Genomic DNA, 20,646 nt, shown 5'->3' on the forward strand with positions numbered 1-20,646 from the left:
ATTATAAAAACTACTCTATATATATCCCAGTATACACAAGTCTTACAAGTCACTTAACAAAACAACAGCGCACCACTTTTAATTCATTGTTCCCGCTCCCATTTTCCTTTTCATTTCCTTTTTTTCTTTCTTTTCCCGATATACCATGGAGAGATCAGTGGAGTAATGGACTGACTGAAAAACGACTATGTGTAATAAAATAGAGATATGCGATTCTTATCCTAAGTATTGCAGTGGTATAATAAAGAGACCCCCCATTGGTGCGTGATCTTAAACAATTCTACGAAAAAAGACAACATGTACACGTTAAACACGGATTCAAGATCTGCTAGATGGAAGAGTTTATCTGTTTAATTTGTGTTCAGCCCATTACTATTGGTAACGTTTCCGCCGTCGGACAGACATGTCTGTCCTCGTTAAACTGAACTAACTTGAATCGAAGAAGCCATAGATTCCGTTTCGTTATGCGCTCTTAGATTCATGGAGTTTTCGATACTACCACCGTCGTTAGCGTCACCGCTTAACGACGCCAGTCTTTCGCTATCTATCAACGAAACATTCGGGTCTATTATGATCGCGTTGTTTTCCATACTGTTGTTCTTCTTCCGGATCGCGCATCCGTTAACATTCCCGTCTACCTCCGTCTGATCATTGTTCAACATCGACAAGCTCCCCTTGATGTTCTCCCGCGACGTCGTCTGAGAGTCCAGTTTCTTCTCCTTGTCGGACATCAGATGAGCGTTCTTCGTTACCTTGCTTTCTTTCTCTTTGGGTTTCTTACCGAGTACTGGAAAATTGGTAATCTTCGAAACAGTCTTTTGATCCTTTGATTGTCTCATGGAACCAACGCGATTCGGCTCCGTTGTTTCTTGCTCCTCCGTGATCGATACCAGGTTACTTTTACCTTCTCCAGTAGCATCATCTTTTACAACTTGTATCGGTATGTCATCTGAAGGCAAAAGAGAATTTTTTATACAATATTGTTTTCCGTAGGAAGGGAAGCATTTACCGTCAAATTGGACTTGGCAATAATAAAAGCGATATTAAAAATTGATAAGCATCTCAGATAGAGGCAAGGAGAAACATACATATCGATACATTCTACACAATGATCGGCTTAATTTACGCGTGTGAGATATGACACTCCGTACAGATGTAATTTGTTCTATAATATAGTATGTTGGCAACGACACGTGAGGAAGATAAAATTAATTATTTAAGTAGCATATCGTATCGTGTACATACGATAGAGAAATGCATCTTCGTTCTCAATGGAAATATTTCACCAATCGGCGTCTCTCTTTTCTATTGATCGCGTTTATTTTTATAATATGTTAGATATATCGTTTGGTAGGGGAATGGGCTCTCGACCGTTTGAAAAACACGTCGAACATAAGGAGTATTATTATATAAATAATATTAAACACTTGTCTGACAGAGTATACAGTGCAAAAGAAGTTACAATCCAACGAAAGAGAAAGAAAAGATTGCAAGTAAAGATAACATTCAAACAAGGATTTTGCGAAGAAACATACAAGAAGTAGGTACAATTAGAGTAGGAAAGAAATATCAAATACATTTTCTAGTCAAGCAATGTACTTGAAACTTTTCGGTGCGGGTGGATAAATGTGCCGTGTCGACATGCATATTTTCCCGGTCATGCACGTTTCTGTTTAGACTCTGTTTTTTATGCGAATGTCTGGTTATAGCTGGGATTGGTGTTTCTGAAAGGAATACATCCACGATCACATGAATCACTTATATATGGTATCATATATATGTATATATCAGCTGATTTTGTGTGTGCTAGTGTACACCAAGTGAAAACATAATTGTAAAGTTTGATGAAGAATTGTAGCGTGATGAGATTTACGCCATCCTACAGTGTTGTAACTGAAGTGACAATACCATATGTTTGATGACAGTGCGGCAGTAGCGCAATAATTGATCGATCTATTGCCTTCCGTATACAAATTTTCCACCGACTCTCGAATGATCTCTCCCAACGCCTGCTCCTCTAATACGCTATACAGATGCGCGTTAGTGGCCAATCTATCGTCGGCAAAGGTAGAATCACACTTTACGTTACTATCTTTTCTAGCTTTCTGACTCGCGTCGTCCTTATTCTCGTGAGTCGCTTTCTTTGACTGTTGATCTTTGCTCTTTTTAGGAGAGGACTTTATCGGCGAGCTGTGGCTGCTGCATACACTGCCACGTCTGGAGCCTTCCAATGAAGAGGAAGATTGCGCCTTTCCTACGCCCATGTCCTTCTTAATGTCAACGGAACTTGGAAGCGTGTGCTTCCAATGCCACGGCCGACGTTTGCTGCTCCCGGACACTGTCGGTTGCTGTTGCTTCTCGACTTGACAATTGCTCAATTCGACCGCAAATAACTTCTCATCCAGATCGTCTAATGACACAGGCGCGCAATCCACATTTGTTGGATTCTTTTCGTTTTCGTTTGTAACTCTAACTTATGATATACATATTTTAAGATCAAATACTTCGTAATATGCGAATTCACGGATCGATATTTCGTACGTGTCTATAATGTAAATGTATAGTACGATTTGCGATCTATTAGTATAAGGGTATCACACAATACAAACGTGAGGAAATGTAAATAGTACATTGCACATGGTTTTCACAAAAATGTGGGCAAGTATTGTATCGATATCTGCTTATTAATGGGCAACTATTCACTCATGGAAAAAAAAGAAACGTTTTCAATTCAGCAATAATTTTATAAAACTCAGAGGGATGTCACATGCAAGCTTGGGCCTAAAAATACTCGACACATTCATGTCCATGCATATCTGCTTTGTGTATTAGTTATGCCTGTTATATATATTAGGATGTGTATGGCAGCTAATATTTAAACACACCATTAAAATCTTATTTATGCGTGTTAGCTATTTTAATGGAACATAGCTGTGATGTTACTGATTGTTAGTGATTTGATACCTTTATTAGCCACCAATAATATTTGCCAATGTACAAAATTTGTATCAAATACATTAATCATACTTGGTTTTACAAATTAATTTTGAGCGTAATCGAGAAAATGAAATAAATTTTTTGGAGAAATACCAGAGAAATTAAATAGAAATTTAATAGAAATGTAGGCAGATTAGATGTTTCTTATCGCGTATTTATGTATTTAGATAATAATTTTAAAGTGTTACTTAATACACATAATATTAAAACAATATATATATATATATCTTCTCAAAATTTAATACATTGTTTGTTTGTTTGTTGCCGTTATAAAATTTTTATCTTACGCGACACGTCATACACCAGATTAATATTTTATAGTAGAGATATACAAAATATATGAACATACCTGGTAATTTCTTAGTACGGAAAGAAGCATTTGTGATCATAGACTTTGAAACAGTTGGTGTAGTGGTTGCTGGAGACAATGCAACGCTAATTCCAATTGGTCCATCATTCGCTTGACCTGTGAAATAATAAAATAGGCTGTAAAATATCTATTTTCGTACATGCCAAATGTTAATGTAGTAAATTTCTCTAACTAGAATTGACATTAGACGCATCATGTTATGTTATTAAATTAATTACCTGGTGCTCCAGAACTGGCAGAATTGCGTATAGCATTAGTAACTAACATTACACTCGGATATGCTTCATAACATGCTCTATTATGAATATCTTCTATGGCTTGATTTGCCACATACCAACATTCGTTGTACCTAAAAAATGATATTCCATTGTGAAATATACTTCCATCTTTTAAGAAAAAATACTCTATGAGAACGATATTAATTCCAAAATGTTATATTTCATCAAAATAACTAATTAAGATACGTAGTAAAATCAATGTTCTATCAATGTTAAAATATGGATTAAGAAATTTCATAAAATCTGCAGTAAATGTATGTCACATACATGGCAAAATATACAGCATGTGAGAATTCCAATAGAAACTGGCTAGATACTGGTATGCGTGGTAAAAGCCTTGGAACAAAGCTAGATTCACTGCCATACGAAGAACGTTGATGATGTCCTGGCTTCATAAATCCTTGAGTGACAAGCCTACAAAGACAGAATTATATTAATATATTCAGAATAATTTCATTAATAATTATAATTAAACTCACTTTGTTGCAACTTTACACAATTGTTCCATGGCAAATTTATTTATATAACCGAGTTGCTGATTGTAGATGAAAAGTAAAGCTGTCATGACTTTTAATCGATTTTGTGCATTCAATGTCTCAACTTGTTGCAATGGACCCCAGCTCACAAGTTTTGAGTTGCATTCTTCAAAACGACGTACCGCACTTACTGTTAATGACGCTGGCGCTAGAGTTTCAGGCTGTTCCAAAGAATATTGCAATATAATCATAGATAATTATTCCAAGAGCTCATAAGAAGTGCATGATTTATAAAATTAAGAAATTTCCTACCAGACTGCTGTTTACAGCAGTTTGCTGAGAGAAAGGCATCTAAATTATGCAAGAATTCTTATTAATTTCTATTTATAATTTCTATTTATTCTAGAATTCTTGACTTCTAATTTCTATCTGTTTCCTATAGATTGTACTTTATGTATCAAACGTAAATATATATATCAACATACCTGATGAAATATGGATAACATAGCAAGAGATGGTAATCTGAATGAGATTGCTTTTTGTTGCCCTGATTTATCCACTACTTCTAAATTGTATAATCCAATCAATAAAGTTTCAAGGGAACGACAACTCTGTTGAAAATTAAACATTAGGTATACTATATTTTGCTATTAAATTCATTTAATATGTCCAGAAGTAGTCGTTTATAAGAACTACAATGAAATAAAAAAAATTAAAATAAATAAATTTTCCAGTTAAATAACTTTCCTATTCTTTATTGTATCACAACCAAATACTACAAGATATTGGGATTATTTGTTGTATAAGTTACATTTTCATTCATATTATGTAACTTCTCATAACTATCAATCATATATCATGATTGTACAAAGAACCATAGGTAGGTCATATAGTTTATGAGTAAGTTGACAACATATCATTGTTATCGATGATTTTTATTTCTAATTTAATAGAGGTGTAATCTTACCTTAATATCACCATGTGCGGCAGAATTGAGATAAATATATATCAATGTAGGTAGAAATTGCAGAGTGAACCTTTGTAACTCTATTTCCCGAGATCGGTAGAAATTATATAATTGATTACATACTGTATCCATCAACTGTAACCAAAAAGATTAAAGAAATACAGTCATCCTTACCTCAGAATGCAAATATATTACAATACAATGAATCAATGTTTAAAATCTTTCTAACAAATATCTGAAATTGTTATTATAAAGTTACATATATTCGTAAATAACTATGAATTATATAAATTATTTGCATATTTATTACAACCAATTTACTACAACTTCAATGAATATGACAGTTTTTCAACTGGTGTGTATAAAACCACACCAGCTGTCAAAATGCTTATGAGTGTTGGTAGAGCGATAAGAAACGAAGCTTGTTATTGGAAGAGCAAGATATAATCATTCGACATCATGCGATACGAGATGGCCGAGATCCTAGGCGAGAGGTAAACACTCGTTAATTCGATTAAAGGTGGTGGACACACTTGTTATACCTCGCTATATTTAGTGCGCTCTTCCAGAAGCACATAGAGTGCTCGCACGATCTCGTTATCCTGCGAGAGCGTGTTGGCGAACGTGTGCAGTTCCGACTGCGAGACATCCTTGCAGTCCGCCAGCCACTCGTTTATCAAGCTCTCCGTCATTTTCGGACGTCTCTCGCCTTCGTCAATAAATCAGGATCTTGCTGATGAGAAATCGCGGCTTCGACTTCGACTCGCTGGCTGTCACCGTGACAATCATCACACAGGTTTATCGTGAAATTGTCGCGACGCACCGTTGCATCAAGACGAACAAAACGGAGCTGCGCGAGTTCGGTTACATGTCTCGTCGATGGCTGTTCTGTTTTTCTTTTGCTTTTTTGCTTCTTTCTCGTTGATACGCTCGCGCGGCGCGACGTTCGATCTGGACGCTCGTACACGTTACATGCGAGCGATCTGGAACGACTCACGCCACGTTATTACCAGTCGCTGTCGCTGGCAACTGATCGCGCGATACCCACCGATAATGTTACATGTCATTGGACGGCCGCGCGCGCATGCGGCATGACTGGCCTGGCGGTTCGTTCTTTCCAGTTGCACTTTCTGTACCTGTTGTCCCCGCTGCTGTTTCCCTTCTCCTTTTCTTTCCTTCATCCTCGAATAAATCAGCTGAGTCGGAGACGTGTGATTCTCGATCTTTTATTTTTACGTTGCGTATTATCGCAGTTGGTGTGATATATATGTTTTATGAATAATATCGATGATCATAATCTGCGATTCATAGATACATTTTATCGCTGCGAAGCCCTGCGGGCTTCCAGCAGAATAGCTTGCAAACATCCGAAGTTGCGAAGAATGGCAACTATACTAGTTACAAAGTGTTATTTTCGATCGTAAGACAGTTGCGGTTGCTTAAAGAGAGTTGCCCAACTTGTAACTTCTTGGCGACGGCAATCGGTAAATCGCAACTGTCTCTCACAACCGAAAATAGCACTTTGTAACTAGCGGTTGCCATCTTTCGCAACTCGCAACTGGATGTTTGCACTTATTCGCAACTTATTCTGGCTTCCGGGCTTGATATTCGAGCCTCGCGTTGGAATCAGCGCGATATGGCATTGAGATAAATCGATCTCTACCGGCGGCGGGCCGAGAGAGAGAGAGAGAGAGAGAGAGAGAGAGAGAGAGAGAGAGAGAGAGAGAGAGCGCTTGCTCACGACAGTTTTGCGAGATCGGGTGTATAGTCAGAGAAACGAGATAACTTCCCTAGAAACCTTACCTGGCCTGGCCGCGCGCACAATGATGACGTCAGATAGTGATAAGTGAGTGATAGGTGAGTGTGTGTCGACGGAGACTATAGAACGTCACACCGCGCCGGAGATAGTGGTTGCATCGTGCGTTCGCTCCTCCTACGTGTGTCGGCGCACCGTTCCGGAGCTGCTGACATAGCTGACATTGAGAATTATCCGCGATAAGTGGCCGCACCGCGCGTTCACCGATGTTGAAATGAAGCAGAAGCGCGTCATGTATGGCGACGCGCGTAGACGGTGCGAGAGACAGACGCAGTTCGCCCCGTACGGGCCCTGCCTACCTGCGGACTAACGATCAATGGCTTTATTCGAGAAGAGATACACGAATAAAGTGCTGTTAGATGACACGGAACAGCTGATGAGCGTAATCGAAAATGCGAGGACCATCGATGGACATACGGTATGTACTCTCCAATATTTTCGCTTTTCGCTGTCACCCTCCCCCCCTCTCTCTCTCTCTCTCGCTCTTTCTCTCTCTCTCTCTCTCTCTCTCTCTCTCTCTCTCTCTCTCTCTCGTTGTCTTCGTCTCTCTCTCCTACCTTTTCGTTTTATCCTATCATTACCTTAATTTGTTTGTCTCGTTTAATTAAAGTGTGCGTATATAGGGATCGTCGGTCCCTAATGGGACTATAGTTGTATATTGTTACAACACAGACGTCAACCTTGTGTACAAAAGAATATTCTGTTCGACAGTTCAGCTGCCATGTTGTATTTTTGAAGTTTGTTTTCACTTTTGCGTTGACGCAATAAATACGCCTCGCATTAATAACGCGCACCGTGTGCCGTTTGTATTATTCAGGAATACGTTATAAAAACACAAAGAGGTCCACTTCCTGAAAGATCTTGGAGAGTCAGCAGACGCTACAATGATTTCGTACAGCTCAATACAGCTTTATCCATATCTGGCTTTGATCTGCCATTACCACCAAAAAGAATTATTGGTAATATGGAACCGGACTTTATAGCTCAGCGACAAATAGCACTGCAGGTTTGTTGGATATGTAGGATATCCTATTTTTACGCATATTTACACAGAACTGCTGAGCGGAACATATGACAGTCTTCCTTTTCTCTTTCAGAATTATCTAAACATAGTACTAATGAATCCTATACTTGCATCTTCACTTCCTATGAAAAGGTTTTTAGACCCTGAGAATTATACAGCACCGTTACATGGTAAGTTTCTGGACAATAAATGGAGTAAAGTAATAGGGAGTAATGTACAATATAAATTGTTAAACTGATATTGGATTGGTCTTCATATAACTTTGGGAAAGTGATTAGGATGTTACAAAAATAATCTGATTCCAAATTCTAAATACGTAGGAGAAAAATGTCGACTGCTAAGAGAAAAGATTACTTGGTTTATATATTTTTTGTTGTGTACAGCATCTAAGTACTAATGTAAGAATTATTTTTTTATAGAAATTGCACTGCAACAAGTGTCATTAGCGTTGCGAAGTGATGCGAATTATGAAGTATGTAAGCCCATCCCTGATATGGGATGGCGACTAAGAAAACATTACTACACAGTGAAAAATCGACAGAATCCGAAGCAGGAGCTTTTATTAGCCTGGGTTGAATTCGGTCCTGATAAACATTTGCAAGACAAGGATATACAAGGAGTTTTTAAAACTTTAGGTTCTCTACGACACACTTACATCGAACCGATGGTACATCAACATGTCACGGACAATGGGGCACTAATAATAAGAAATTTCCATCCGGCCGGAACTCTACATGATATTCTTTGCGTCACCAAGCCTAAGCAACCGTTCATAAAGAAATATGGAAATCCGAAACAAATCAAATCGTTAATTACGTCAGAAGTTGCTACGTATGGTTATCAGGTTAATAATCGTTACGCAAGTAAAATCGTGGTAAAACAACACGTGTGAACACAACTGTTCTATATAACGATAATAATATCATTTGTAGATATTGGAGGCTCTAGGATACCTTCATGAGAAGGGATTACCCTACGGACATTTGCACACTGGTAATATACTCTTGACCCAGAGGTGCGCCAAGTTATTGGACATAGAAAATGGATTGCTCGGATTGCCAGCATTTTATCGGCCTTATGTAGTGCAGAGGCGCAAGCTACATGCCACGGTAATATAATACATCATCTCAAATTATTCTCGATAGTACACTCAAATTTTTCAAAAAAGAAAAGATTTTTTTTTTATAGTATTCAATGCTATCTTTCTCTAAAAAATTTTTCTCTAAAAAAAATTTCATATGAAAAGATTTTATATTTGTCCTTTCATATAAGATTATTATTACCACTTTGATTGTATCATCAAGTACAAGGCAACCTGCGAGAACTTCTGTGAAGTTTGTACATTTGTATACGTCTTTCGCAACAGACCCAAGTTGATGTGTATTCATTCGGGCACGTTTTGTACGAAATGGCGTTCGGACGGCCACTTTTAGAGGCTACATGCTCCGAATTGCCCCATTGCGAAGCAAATCTAAAAAATTTACTGGAAGTGATCCTGTCGCCGGAAGCTCTGAAACAAGATTTGCCGATAGTGGCTCGACTATTGGAACATCCATTTTTCGAATCGGCAAGGCGCGCCGCGTTAGCTATCGGCGCCGTGGAAAAGCCACATTTCAAATTGAGCAATCATTTGAAGGAAGCTTTGCAGGAAGCTGTAAATAAAGCCGAGCAACGACTGCGCGATGAACAGAAAGTCGCCCGGCATCAGAAGAGGTTGGTTAAGGTTCAAGAGATGATGAGCTCCGAGGAAGAGATGAAGAAACGAAAACATAAATTGGTGAGTATATAGGGGGAAAAAAAAAATAAGGAGGGGAGAAGTAAACGTCGGGAGAGCAAACGGTTGCTGAACAAAAGACGAGATGCGTCAATGCGATTTCTACCTTTGCAGAAGAAAGAGCAGAAATTGGCGCAAGAACAACGTTCCGCATCGCAACTGGGTACAAACGGCATGAAACAAGTGAACGGTAAGAGTCCAGAACGCTCGGACAGCCCGACAAGTACTTCCACGGCTACCAGCGTTGGAACGTTGACTCCTCCGTCGCTTCGTAAGTCACCACAATGCTCCTCACGCTGTTTGCCATTGACGCTAATTGACATTTACGTTTCTACATCTCTTGATTAGCTGGGCACAAAAGTTGATGGCGCGTACTGAGGTCATTCCTTTCACGTAGGTCACCCGAGCATTCAGATTTCTCTTCTAAATGTCTATCAAATTCTTCATAGCTACACTCATGTTTGTTTTATAAGATTTTTCTTCATCAATGCTTTGATTACAGGTCGATTATGTGGTCTCATCCTTTCCTTTTCTACTGAGCTGCTATTTAGCTTATTCTGCATATCTTAGATATTTTAATATTATCTGTGATATATCTTTGTCATATATACATTTCTGTCCGTATCTTCATCCAATTTTTCAGAGATTTCTAGATAATATTTAGACTATTAGTCTACTCTTAGACGATTCCTTCCTGAATTCCTTAGAATGAAACGCGTACACAGAGCGTAGCGCAGCCCACTGTATCACATTCTCTGTCTTTCTCTCTCGCTGAAGGTTCCGTAGAAATTCCGCCAGCAGATGCAGTTCTTGGCAAAGCCATTCCACCACCACCTCCTGCGCTGCCATCGTCGTCTGAAGCATCTGGTGTTGCGTCGAACAGTGTATCAAAATCGACGAACGAGCGCGCTGCTCTGCTCGGTAGCATCTGCAATTTCGACAAGACTAGACTGCGAAGGATCGCGAATGGACATCGTTAGATGCGTTAGGTAAAACAGATATGTAAAAAAGAATCCGCCGCAAGAGATTGCTGGTGCGATACAATTATATTACGAACAAAGAACTGCTAAATTAGAACAGACGATGTGTACCTATAGATTATTACGTTGGATTGTAAGGGATTGTCTGAATGATAGCTTCGTCGTGCTTCTCGTGACTCCTAATGGTACTGAGTAACTTTCATTTCGATCGCGATACTTGTATTTTACAAACTTTTCAGATTTCGATATATTATTCATATAGATGCTCGCGCCACGTAAATACGTGCGGTTTTGTAGCTTATCACGATTAAATTAAGAGAGTACAATATATCAAATTTGTGATATACATATATACTGGTCCATTTTAGCGTCTGGCCTACGTTTATATGAGATATAATACAATGCTTGCTTCACCGTGTTAGACCTGCCGTCCAGGAACGAGCCTAAACGAACGGAAACAACCAATCAAAATACCAAGATGCTTTTGAAAATTTGCCATTTTATGAATCATCTTATATTCTTCCGGTATATATAACTATACGAGTATACGAGTTTTAGGAGATTAGCTAATTTACAAAGATATACTGGATAATATATAATAATTAGGACCATTCAATTATATATATATTATCTAGTTAGTAAACCATGAAGTAAATCATGAAATGAAAATGACTTTACACGTGGAACGTACGGTAATTTCTGCTGGGAGCAATCGGACCCTTTTAGATTTGTTTTGATCGTTTACCATTCGTTTACGACGAATTAAAATCAAGCGTGTGTACCATTTCGAGCAATCACGTTTTTCTAGTCCAATACATATCCCGGTCTTATACAACAATCGATAGCGCCATAGAATTTTACGGATTTGATAATATACATATGTATAATTTAAATGCGAGTCAAGTTTCGCGATCGATTTATAACTTATTATTATTATTATTAATAATCGCGCGTGGCTCGTTTATTCTTTTTCTTTCATGTATATAAGTATAAAATTTCTCTGGATACAAAATGTGAAAATTAAAGAAAAAGAGTGATACAACGGGGTGATAGTACGTATGCATATTAAATGAATTTTCTCTCGTTATACTTATCTACTGTTCTGTCTATACAAAGTTTATGATATACATAATATATATAAATATATGAACGCATATATAGTTCTCTCGTGCTCGTGTTCGTGCAGTGCAATGCGAGGATCGTACGCCGCTTTTGTATCGCTCGTGAGACAGGAGAATGTTCAGTTTTACGAATTAAAAACGTGCCAAGGGATATATGATCTTCGTATTGACGGATAATATGATACACCGGTAGACTATAGTGTGATCTATTTCTATATGTCGAGAGAACACAATCATAAGTACATGTCTCGTATAACGTTTGTCTGTCGATGCTATAACGAAAATTGTAATATAACCACCATACGTTTTAATACACTTACCACTTGTCTTAAATACATATGACAGCAGTGTGACATTCTTGTTAAATATGACGTTTGGTGTATAAGATATAACAACAACAAAATGTATCAATGATAAAATGGAAATAGATTATTGACCATTCGGTCAATCTGCCGTAATCTGCCGTTCGGGTTCACTGCATCAACCACATCCATTTTCAGAAATTAAAAGAAAAAATACATCAAGATTTTATTACATTATGAAATTTTATATTAAACAAAATTCCATCTACACGTATGCGTACAACACTATATGACATTGCCGCAATCCAATATTTCATATGTGCGACTACATAAGATTGTTTAAAATTGTTGTTGATCCAATGAACTCAAACGACAGGTTACAGAATTAGCATTTACCGGCAAGAAAAACACTATTCTTTTATGGTTATAATTCTGTTTATGCACATAGTAATAAAAATTTTAGAACCAATGGATACCAAACTCTTAGAGTCCTTCGAGAATAGCGTACTTCCGATATGTTATTTTAGATTTCACCTTGTAGAGAGTCACAACAGCTTACGTATTTGTACAAACAATTAGTGTATATAGCATGCAAAAGCTGTATAAGGATCTTATGTATTCTAGGAAAGGGAACAAATTTTATGTTTTCTGATAATAAGAGAAACGTCGAAACAGTGGTCAAACAAACAAGACGATTTTATTTCATGATGAAAGAAACGCTATTTTAATACCTAATAATATATTCAACAAGAATATATAATATCTATATAAATTTATCACGTTCAGGTAGCCCAGAATTTTGATAGCAGCCCGTGTTATACTTATAGTATAAAAGTATGTATATTAACAATATGCGCATATACGCACGGGAACGCATGTAGACACGCGATTGTCATCGTGACAGTTGTTGCAACCTAAATATATTGCAATAAATATTCAAAAACGAAAAAAAAAAAACGAATCGTGTAATTAGCCAGTAATCATATCGTTTTCATCACAAGCAATTACAAACAAGATATACAGCTTACTTTTTAGCTATATTTTATATTCGCTAATATGTTTATCGTACGATTCTTCATAGAAATTCACATGTCATATTATTACAAAAACAGTACTAACATTCTAATTATAAGACACGAGACACGCTGTACGTTAGTGCTTGCTTAACTGTGCGATCGTTTACTATGCGTTCTTTAGTAAAAACAAATGCAAATCTGTTAATTGGCACGGTGCTCGTAAACGAGGACGCGGAGTATATAATTAATGGCCAAGTGTGCTACATCCGCACTGTAATGACACTTTAAATTGACTTTGGAAATAGAATAATTAATGAGGTACACTGGCACAGCTTTTATATATTCACTTTATACGTGTTCCCCGCTTGTACTATCAAAATTTTTTATTGACAATCATTATAAAAGGAGCACGTATGTCAGTTATGATTATTAATCGTACTATGTACACGTATGATTTATATGTTACGGTGAAAGTGACCAGCGCGCGTTGATTATGTTTCTACAGGATTGCCAATATTTCGTATATATTGTGCCAATGATCAGTTTTATAAAAACATCGGTTAATCACTTTTACACCGTAACATGCATATATATATTTATATATAAATTATTTTACAAGGCGTGCATCGCCCGAGAAACGTGTGACTCGGAATGAATGCATGTGTAACGTGTATCAAAACTTGCATATTTCTTTCGCGATTCTTTTAGTGAGTTTACACAGTCCATTATTCCTGCTAATTACCTGCTAAATACCTGTTGAATTATTATCATAGATAATAACGCGCATAATTTCTAAAACTCGCTAAATATCTTAGTGATGAGTCAGATAAATTGAATTTAATTAGGTTAAAAATTAAGTAAATTTAAGTAAAAAAGTTTTACCAAAACAACTTCCTAAAATTAAATCAATATCCCATTCAATCAATCTCGTTTGTCTAAAGATTTTTATCGGAAAATGGTCGATATCGTATTTCAAGAATGCGTACAATTGCGAGAAGGTACGCAACTTCAACATGTACGAATACATGTACCAGCATTAGATAATCTTTCGCGAAGAGTTTGTTAGAAACAATTAGAAACGATGAAATTTTCGTAGCATACAGAGCGACTTTCTATACAATAGATGCTTACGTTAATCGATATTGTCACGAATATAGTTACAATACGAATATATACTTAAAAAAAAGGAAACTAATCATTATCATACAGATCGTACATATCACGTACAAGTCTCATTTTCTACACGAATGGTTATTTCCTTTTGTAATATTTGGCAAATTAAGGCTAGAGACGGAGAGATGACGCAGAAAGATCATCTTCGTCATAACTTGTGAAGTTTTTCCGTTGCTGCTTTCAATCTGAAAGTGTACGAAATGCCTTCTGTGTTTCTCTTCCATCATAGCTTTTCGCAATTATCACTAAACGGCAACGTATATAAAGTAATGTAAAAACTTTCGATATTGCCCCGTCCTACCTTTGAAGCTCCTCTTGTATGCGATCGGTTATCGCTTTCCGCGCTTCCACTTCGCTCGCTTTCGACACCCGCAATTCGTCCAACAATCCGCTAAAGTCTATGGGCTCGCCGTAATTCATGGTAACTCTCTTCCCCGTTTTTAACATATACGGCGGCTCGTTAGGAAGTACTTGATCCATACCGAGATGGCAGATAGGAATTACGATAGGCGTGACGGGCGATTCTAATATTAATCTGCCCACGCCCCATTTCAACCTAAACAGTATCATCGATTTAGTCCTCATCGAACGACACCTGGGTACCTAGTATTAGTAACATCAAATCTCTGCTATTACACAATATGTTTATCTGCAAGTATACTTCGTTTCCTGCATATACTATACTGAATATGAACGATGATCTTTACGGTTCTACAAGTTTTCTCAGGAATGAATAATACATAATATTTGATTCGACGATCTAACACGTCAGATACGAACTCTAGCTCTAACTCTAATTTAATGGTTTTTACCCAATCTTTATTTAATAGCGGTCCCGTGTATTTAAAAAATTTTTAATTATATCAAGATAAATATATATATATATATATATATATATATAAAACAACAAACTGCAACGTCATCATGAGTTATTTCTCAAAGTATCGAAAAAAGTTGAGCAAGAACTTTTCAGTACGAACCTGATGTCTTCCTTGAGCATGTTCACTTTTCCTTCAGGGAAGACGTGCACCCATTCCCCAAGGGCCAACCTTTCGATGCAGAAGTCCATGGCTTCCTGATACACGCCGTCGCCTCTAACGACAGGTATACACTTGCCAAGCATAAAAAAGTAGGAATGCCAAACATTTGTGAAACAAATGTCGTGTGCAGCGAGCGACCATCGCATCTTACGTCGATTGAACCCATGCTGGAGGTCTAGTGATGCTAAATGAGTTTAGAGATTTTCTGTCTTAAATTCTTTCATTCGATTGCATATCGGCGTCGTTCTGAGAAAGAAAAATACATCTCAGAAGGGGGACCTGAATGCACGTCGAGAGTCATCGAGAATACACAAAATCGAGAATTCATCTTAGCAAGAGGGCCAGACAACGAGATGATGAGAGGCACGGTTTCTCGTGCATGATTAAACGGCTGAGACACAATGGAATCAAGAACGAGATAAGAGGCAGGAAGGAAGGAAGAAACGACTGTGTAAGAATGCCCAATAAACGATGTCAGATATGACTCACGCCTATTATATTCTGACTTTTAAGATCAACGTCGAGAAACAATGAATATCATTGATCACCGAAAGACGTTCGGTTTTTTTATCTATCTTGATTGTAATCCTTTTCTATTATCTTATCGCATATCAACCACAATGCATCGGTAAGACATCGATTTGTTAGATAGAATTTACGCACTTTAGAAGATATTTCGCGGAAATTGTTCGCATACACTGAGTTTCAAAACGGTTTGGAACACTTTTGTTCTCATGGTCCAACGAGAGAACTTGTTTCTGAGGAATTCTCAAAAGTTAAAAAAAAAAAAAAATTTCATACCGTCTCGAAAGCTAATATGTAGATGAAAATGACTCGAGCAACTGATAAGAAACGAGATACTGAAATAATTTCATGAAATTCAATTCAGCATTTGCATCGCAGAAATGACGTCGATCTTTCGCGGCCGACTTGAACAATTCGATACCTCCGTTGAATTTCGTTTTATCCGACACTCCAGTCGAGTCTATTTCATTTTCGATTTCGTACTACGTACAACACTAAATTTTATTCTTGCGTTTCATTGTATCTCGGCCTTGAGTGCCTTCGAGATCATAAAGAAGCACCTCGGAGCATGCTGTTTTACGGCGGCCGAATGGTGCTTTACACCTGGCACGACGACGATTCTCGTACGCGGCGTTTTATTTGTTTCTCCTCTTTTCCGCTCTTTTTCTTTCCTTTCTCCTCGATTTCTCGCGACGATAAATCACAGCTGCGCGCGAGCTCCGCGCGTCCCGCCGGCGCGCGCGGGATTGATGATGCGCGTTATGCGCGCCGAAAGGCATTTAACAAACGAGTGAAAAAGCTTACCCCATATGCCTGGATCGTCGAAGCAACTGTGATGATTCGACACGGTAATGAGCGGGACGTCTTTCGGCCGGACGTCTAAGGCGCGCACGATAATGTGCTTGTTGTACACCGTCGTTTTGTTCAGCCATTCTTGAATGCAGAGGAGAAATCCTTTGTTAGATTAATCCGGGGGTGCGTGCAGTAGCCGGCCAGCTGTCCCCAAAATTGCCCACCCCTGGCGCTTAAATGGCTGTCTAATCAGCACGCCTCGCGATCGCGACTCAACGCGCGTGACCGCTTCCTGCCGATGCGGGAAACCGGAGAATCTCGTCTACGCCGCCATGCATAATCGGACACCCCGACTACATGAGACGACCGGAACGTCGTGAGAGGATCAGTTCTCCACTTGAAAATGTATATCGATTTATGTTATACGTATTACGGTAGTTACGCGGTAGTACGTCGTTATCGCGACGCTGCGCGCAATTATACGCTCCGCTTGCGATTGCTTCAAAAATTATATAAATAAGCAAAATTATCGGCAACCTATATTCTCTATGAAATATGAATCTCTATCAACAAATTATACACTTCTATTTTTCAACAGCGTAATATCAACAACTGGAAATGTTATCGTTGCACTAGATTTTATACATTAATCAGCATGACTGTTGCATATAAACATAATGTCACATGTCAAGAAGCGAATGACCTATTCTCATACAAATTCAAGTATTGTCATCCATTTATTTATTTATTTATTTAAAATTTATTCGCTATGTTACCGATTATCATAGCATTTCAAGTAATGGGAACGTATGAGAAGGCTTAAATATAAGCATTTTTAGATTGTTTCTTTTCCTGAAGAAGTGAACTTCCTGGAATGTTCACGAAACATCGGAAACAAATTCGCGATGGACGCAGTATCAATCCAGGAATCAGACCAGGAGTTAAATATAAATTTTACCTCAAACTGTGCATATTACGATAGCTTTATTTCGGAAAACTTCGCATGCGATGGAGTGTCTTCAGCGTACAAATTACTAATATCATTTCTGAATTTGCAATCGCACATGGATGGGCAACTATCATATTGATACTATAATAATAGATATCTATGTTTGATGTTGAAATGATAGAAAGGACAAGAGCATGAATTATATATTGTATTAAAAAATATATTCAAGTTGAGAAACATTATTTCGAATCTCCTAAAACAAATTTTCGTGTTAAAGAGCACGAATGCTTGACTTTTCCTTTTTAACAATCAAATGTAATTTTCCATGTTCAAGATCATTTAGAGGTCATGTTGTCAACGTTAAACTCTTCTTGATGTTGGCTATAAATATATAGCTCCATTTAAAAAGATTACATTGACTTTTAAATCTTTTGAAAAAAGAAATTTCACGTCATTATAATTACTTACTCAAACAACGTAACTTTTTTTTAGACGTTTTTTTCGTTATTATCAAAAACAAGTGAGAAATTTAAAATGCTCAACTTCAGCTCAAAGTGAGCAAGCACTTTATATAGAACTATTATATCTTTTTATAACTGTAATAAAATATAGAGATAAGAGGTTGCTGATAGTGTCATGCTGTTAATATATATATTAGCATTTAAATTCAAGTCAAACACAAACACGAAGACATTGTTGATTGATAATATCACTAAGACAAATATAACTTATTTGTAACACTACTACATTTACATTTTACTATTCTGAGATAGTAAAATTTATTTCAAAGCTAGAAAATTTAAAAAGACATAACTGAAAGTTGCTTTTAAAGAACAGAAATATGATTAGTATTCAGCTCTTTGTAGTGTTCACTGCTTATTAATTATTGAATAGCTGCTATGTCAAAGGTTACCTTAAAATGGGCATATATTATTTCTTCAGTGAGTCAGCCTTATTTTAACTGGAAATAATATGTGGTTACTTTTTGTTTTCTGCTAATTTTCTTGTTTTATCATTTTAAATATCCTTATTATATAATGATTTTTGCTTCGAGTATCATGTAAAAAATTGCTAGTGAACATAAATTAAAACTAAATTTTAATTAAAAATCATATATCATTTCCTTACTTTTACGAAGAATATATTGGTTAGGACATACTGTGACACTATATGTTACATGACAAGTTGTGCACAATAGTTCATAGGCTATTAAGAATGCATGGCCTTGTTCGTCCAATTAGAAACTTTTTCTCTCCCTCTCTATTACACACATAACATATATCTATTAGCAAGGAGTATATTACAATAGTCACTGTGATGTTAAACCAGCACATGATATGTAAGTACAAAGGGCACATTCTGAGAACTCTCATGCTCTGCGTAAGCATTCAGTAAGCAATACTACCACAGCTAATGACATGCAATCAAGCTAAATGACTAGCAATCAGACCTCTGTTCTTTTAAATAGATAGTGACTTTGAAGCCCCTGTCTACTAAGAGTGTTATCATTAGACAAGGTTCGTCTCAGCTGGTACGTGGTAGCAAACGTATACAATTGTACCACGCGTCTATTCCGTAACTGAGTCGTAACTGACAATTAATTTTTCCTCATGTACATTTCGAGCGTAACGGCCGTATCTGCATTTCCGCGCGATGACGGACATCGTCAATGTCAACCGTAACAAGATGCCATAACGAGCGCTATATATTTTCATTTAACCTTCGCGCGATGTTGCCCCATAGGGAAGGTACGTGCAAATGGCTCTCGCGTTAATATGTCGAGAAATCCGTCTCACGCACATACACAGCACCCCGTCGTCGAAGAGGATCGCGACGATTCCGGCGGCTACGTCGTTCGTACGCGCTGTCGGTAATCGCGCGACGTCGACGAGCCGACGAGTCTCGGGCAGAAACCGGCAAGCGAATAGCTCTTACCTATGATGATTTTCGAGAAAATGCCCACTGCTGCGAAGGTTATGCTACTCGCGATGTTCCAGAGCCTCGACGGGTTCCGAAGTTTCGGTATGATCCACTTAATGTTATATACCATCGCGTCGACAGCCACCACCGAGCGTGACTAAGAGGACGTACGGCAACGCGGCGGTTTTCTGGACGGTCGGGCAGCGGCTTACCCGTAAGAAATCGTCCGCTCTTTCGTAACGCGTGGCAGCCATCTTCCTGGCGAGTCCGAGCCATGTTTTGCGACGTGAGTCACGTGGCTGCGCGAGCGACATCGCGTAGCGGCGTATCGCACGTCACAACACTTGTTCGAGCTGCTCGTTCCACCTGCACTTTTCGCACTTTCACGTCTCGTTTATTCTCTCTCTCTCTTTCTCTCTCTCTCTCTGCTCTCTTGCTCTCTTGCTCGCTTGCTTGTGTGCGTATACGACTCGCTTCGTCGCGCGTGCAGCGAGGTGTGTAGTGCAGCGCGGCGGAAAAAGAACAGAACAATGACACGCGACTGAAGTCGCGTTTCATCTCGCTCTCGTTCGCGCGAGTACGCGTGGGAACCGAGAGTGGCGCTATTTTAAATTCAAATTCGAAATTTTAAATTTGGTATTCAGGGGGTGCCACTATCGGATACAATGGCGTCCTTAGTTGACGATGCAGGAAGATCGCGCGAACGATTACGCAGTGCCAAGCGCATTTTTGCTTCACTTTGATCTGGCGGTCAAGGTGAAACTTAGTCATGCTTCGTTGCGAGTCACGCATTTGCGTATGTAAGTATGCTTTATTGGATCGCGATTATTTGTGACTTTTTGATCACTCTGTGTTTTATCATTATTTGTGTTACTCGACACGTTACTCGATAGGATACTCGAGAGGAAAGATTAGCGAGAGAGTCCAAGAGACACCCTCGAGTCGACTTGATGAAAAAACCGCTTGAAAAGATGCCGCTCTCTTAAAATCTCTTAATCAATCAGATGATTAATCAATAAGATGAGGAGAAAAAACTGAAAACGAGTAATTCGGAGCGAGGGAGGATGACTTTTACGTCTTTGTAAGGTATATTTGACTTCACTTTTTCCTTTGACTTCCCTTGGTC

At 38.1% G+C, this 20,646-nt stretch overlaps 3 protein-coding genes across 8 annotated transcripts; 1 reads left to right on the forward strand and 2 right to left on the reverse strand.

Annotated features, from left to right (window-relative positions):
- Window positions 1-358: 358 nt before the first annotated feature.
- Window positions 359-6,368, reverse strand: Hyccin (PI4KA lipid kinase complex subunit hyccin). Of its 5 annotated transcripts, XM_025305260.1 has the most exons (10): window positions 5,631-6,364; window positions 5,089-5,223; window positions 4,607-4,732; window positions 4,434-4,472; window positions 4,125-4,342; window positions 3,913-4,059; window positions 3,586-3,716; window positions 3,347-3,463; window positions 1,909-2,410; window positions 889-949 (listed from the first exon to the last, which is right to left on the reverse strand). In XM_025305260.1, coding segments are annotated over exons 1-10 (1,566 nt in total). In that variant the 5' UTR covers window positions 5,781-6,364; the 3' UTR covers window positions 889-948. The 5 variants fall into 5 exon arrangements, with proteins under 5 accessions (XP_025161044.1, XP_011148254.1, XP_025161045.1 ...); XM_025305259.1 differs by lacking the exon at window positions 1,909-2,410 and having other exon boundaries at window positions 359-949; window positions 5,631-6,138; XM_025305257.1 differs by lacking the exon at window positions 889-949 and having other exon boundaries at window positions 956-2,410; window positions 5,631-6,368.
- A 529-nt stretch (window positions 6,369-6,897) lies between these two features.
- On the forward strand, window positions 6,898-13,062 carry LOC105188470 (PX domain-containing protein kinase-like protein). Of its 2 annotated transcripts, XM_019843787.2 has the most exons (9): window positions 6,898-7,322; window positions 7,722-7,910; window positions 8,002-8,098; window positions 8,348-8,772; window positions 8,861-9,037; window positions 9,295-9,705; window positions 9,817-9,973; window positions 10,051-10,095; window positions 10,480-10,587. In XM_019843787.2, exons 1-8 carry the CDS (start codon window positions 7,221-7,223, stop codon window positions 10,065-10,067), a joined length of 1,575 nt encoding a protein of 524 aa, XP_019699346.1. In that variant the 5' UTR covers window positions 6,898-7,220; the 3' UTR covers window positions 10,068-10,095; window positions 10,480-10,587. The 2 variants fall into 2 exon arrangements, with proteins under 2 accessions (XP_019699346.1, XP_011148253.1); XM_011149951.3 differs by lacking the exon at window positions 10,051-10,095 and having other exon boundaries at window positions 6,900-7,322; window positions 10,480-13,062.
- On the reverse strand, window positions 13,051-19,812 carry Taz (tafazzin, phospholipid-lysophospholipid transacylase). The gene is made up of 5 exons (XM_011149950.3): window positions 19,536-19,812; window positions 16,664-16,792; window positions 15,275-15,518; window positions 14,596-14,850; window positions 13,051-14,479 (listed from the first exon to the last, which is right to left on the reverse strand). Exons 1-5 carry the CDS (start codon window positions 19,648-19,650, stop codon window positions 14,443-14,445), a joined length of 780 nt encoding a protein of 259 aa, XP_011148252.1. The 5' UTR covers window positions 19,651-19,812; the 3' UTR covers window positions 13,051-14,442.
- Between the last annotated feature and the right edge of the window lie 834 nt (window positions 19,813-20,646).

Source organism: Harpegnathos saltator, unplaced genomic scaffold, assembly GCF_003227715.2.
Source record: "Harpegnathos saltator strain DR-91 unplaced genomic scaffold, Hsal_v8.6 scaffold684, whole genome shotgun sequence".
Taxonomy (NCBI): Eukaryota; Metazoa; Arthropoda; class Insecta; order Hymenoptera; family Formicidae; genus Harpegnathos; species Harpegnathos saltator.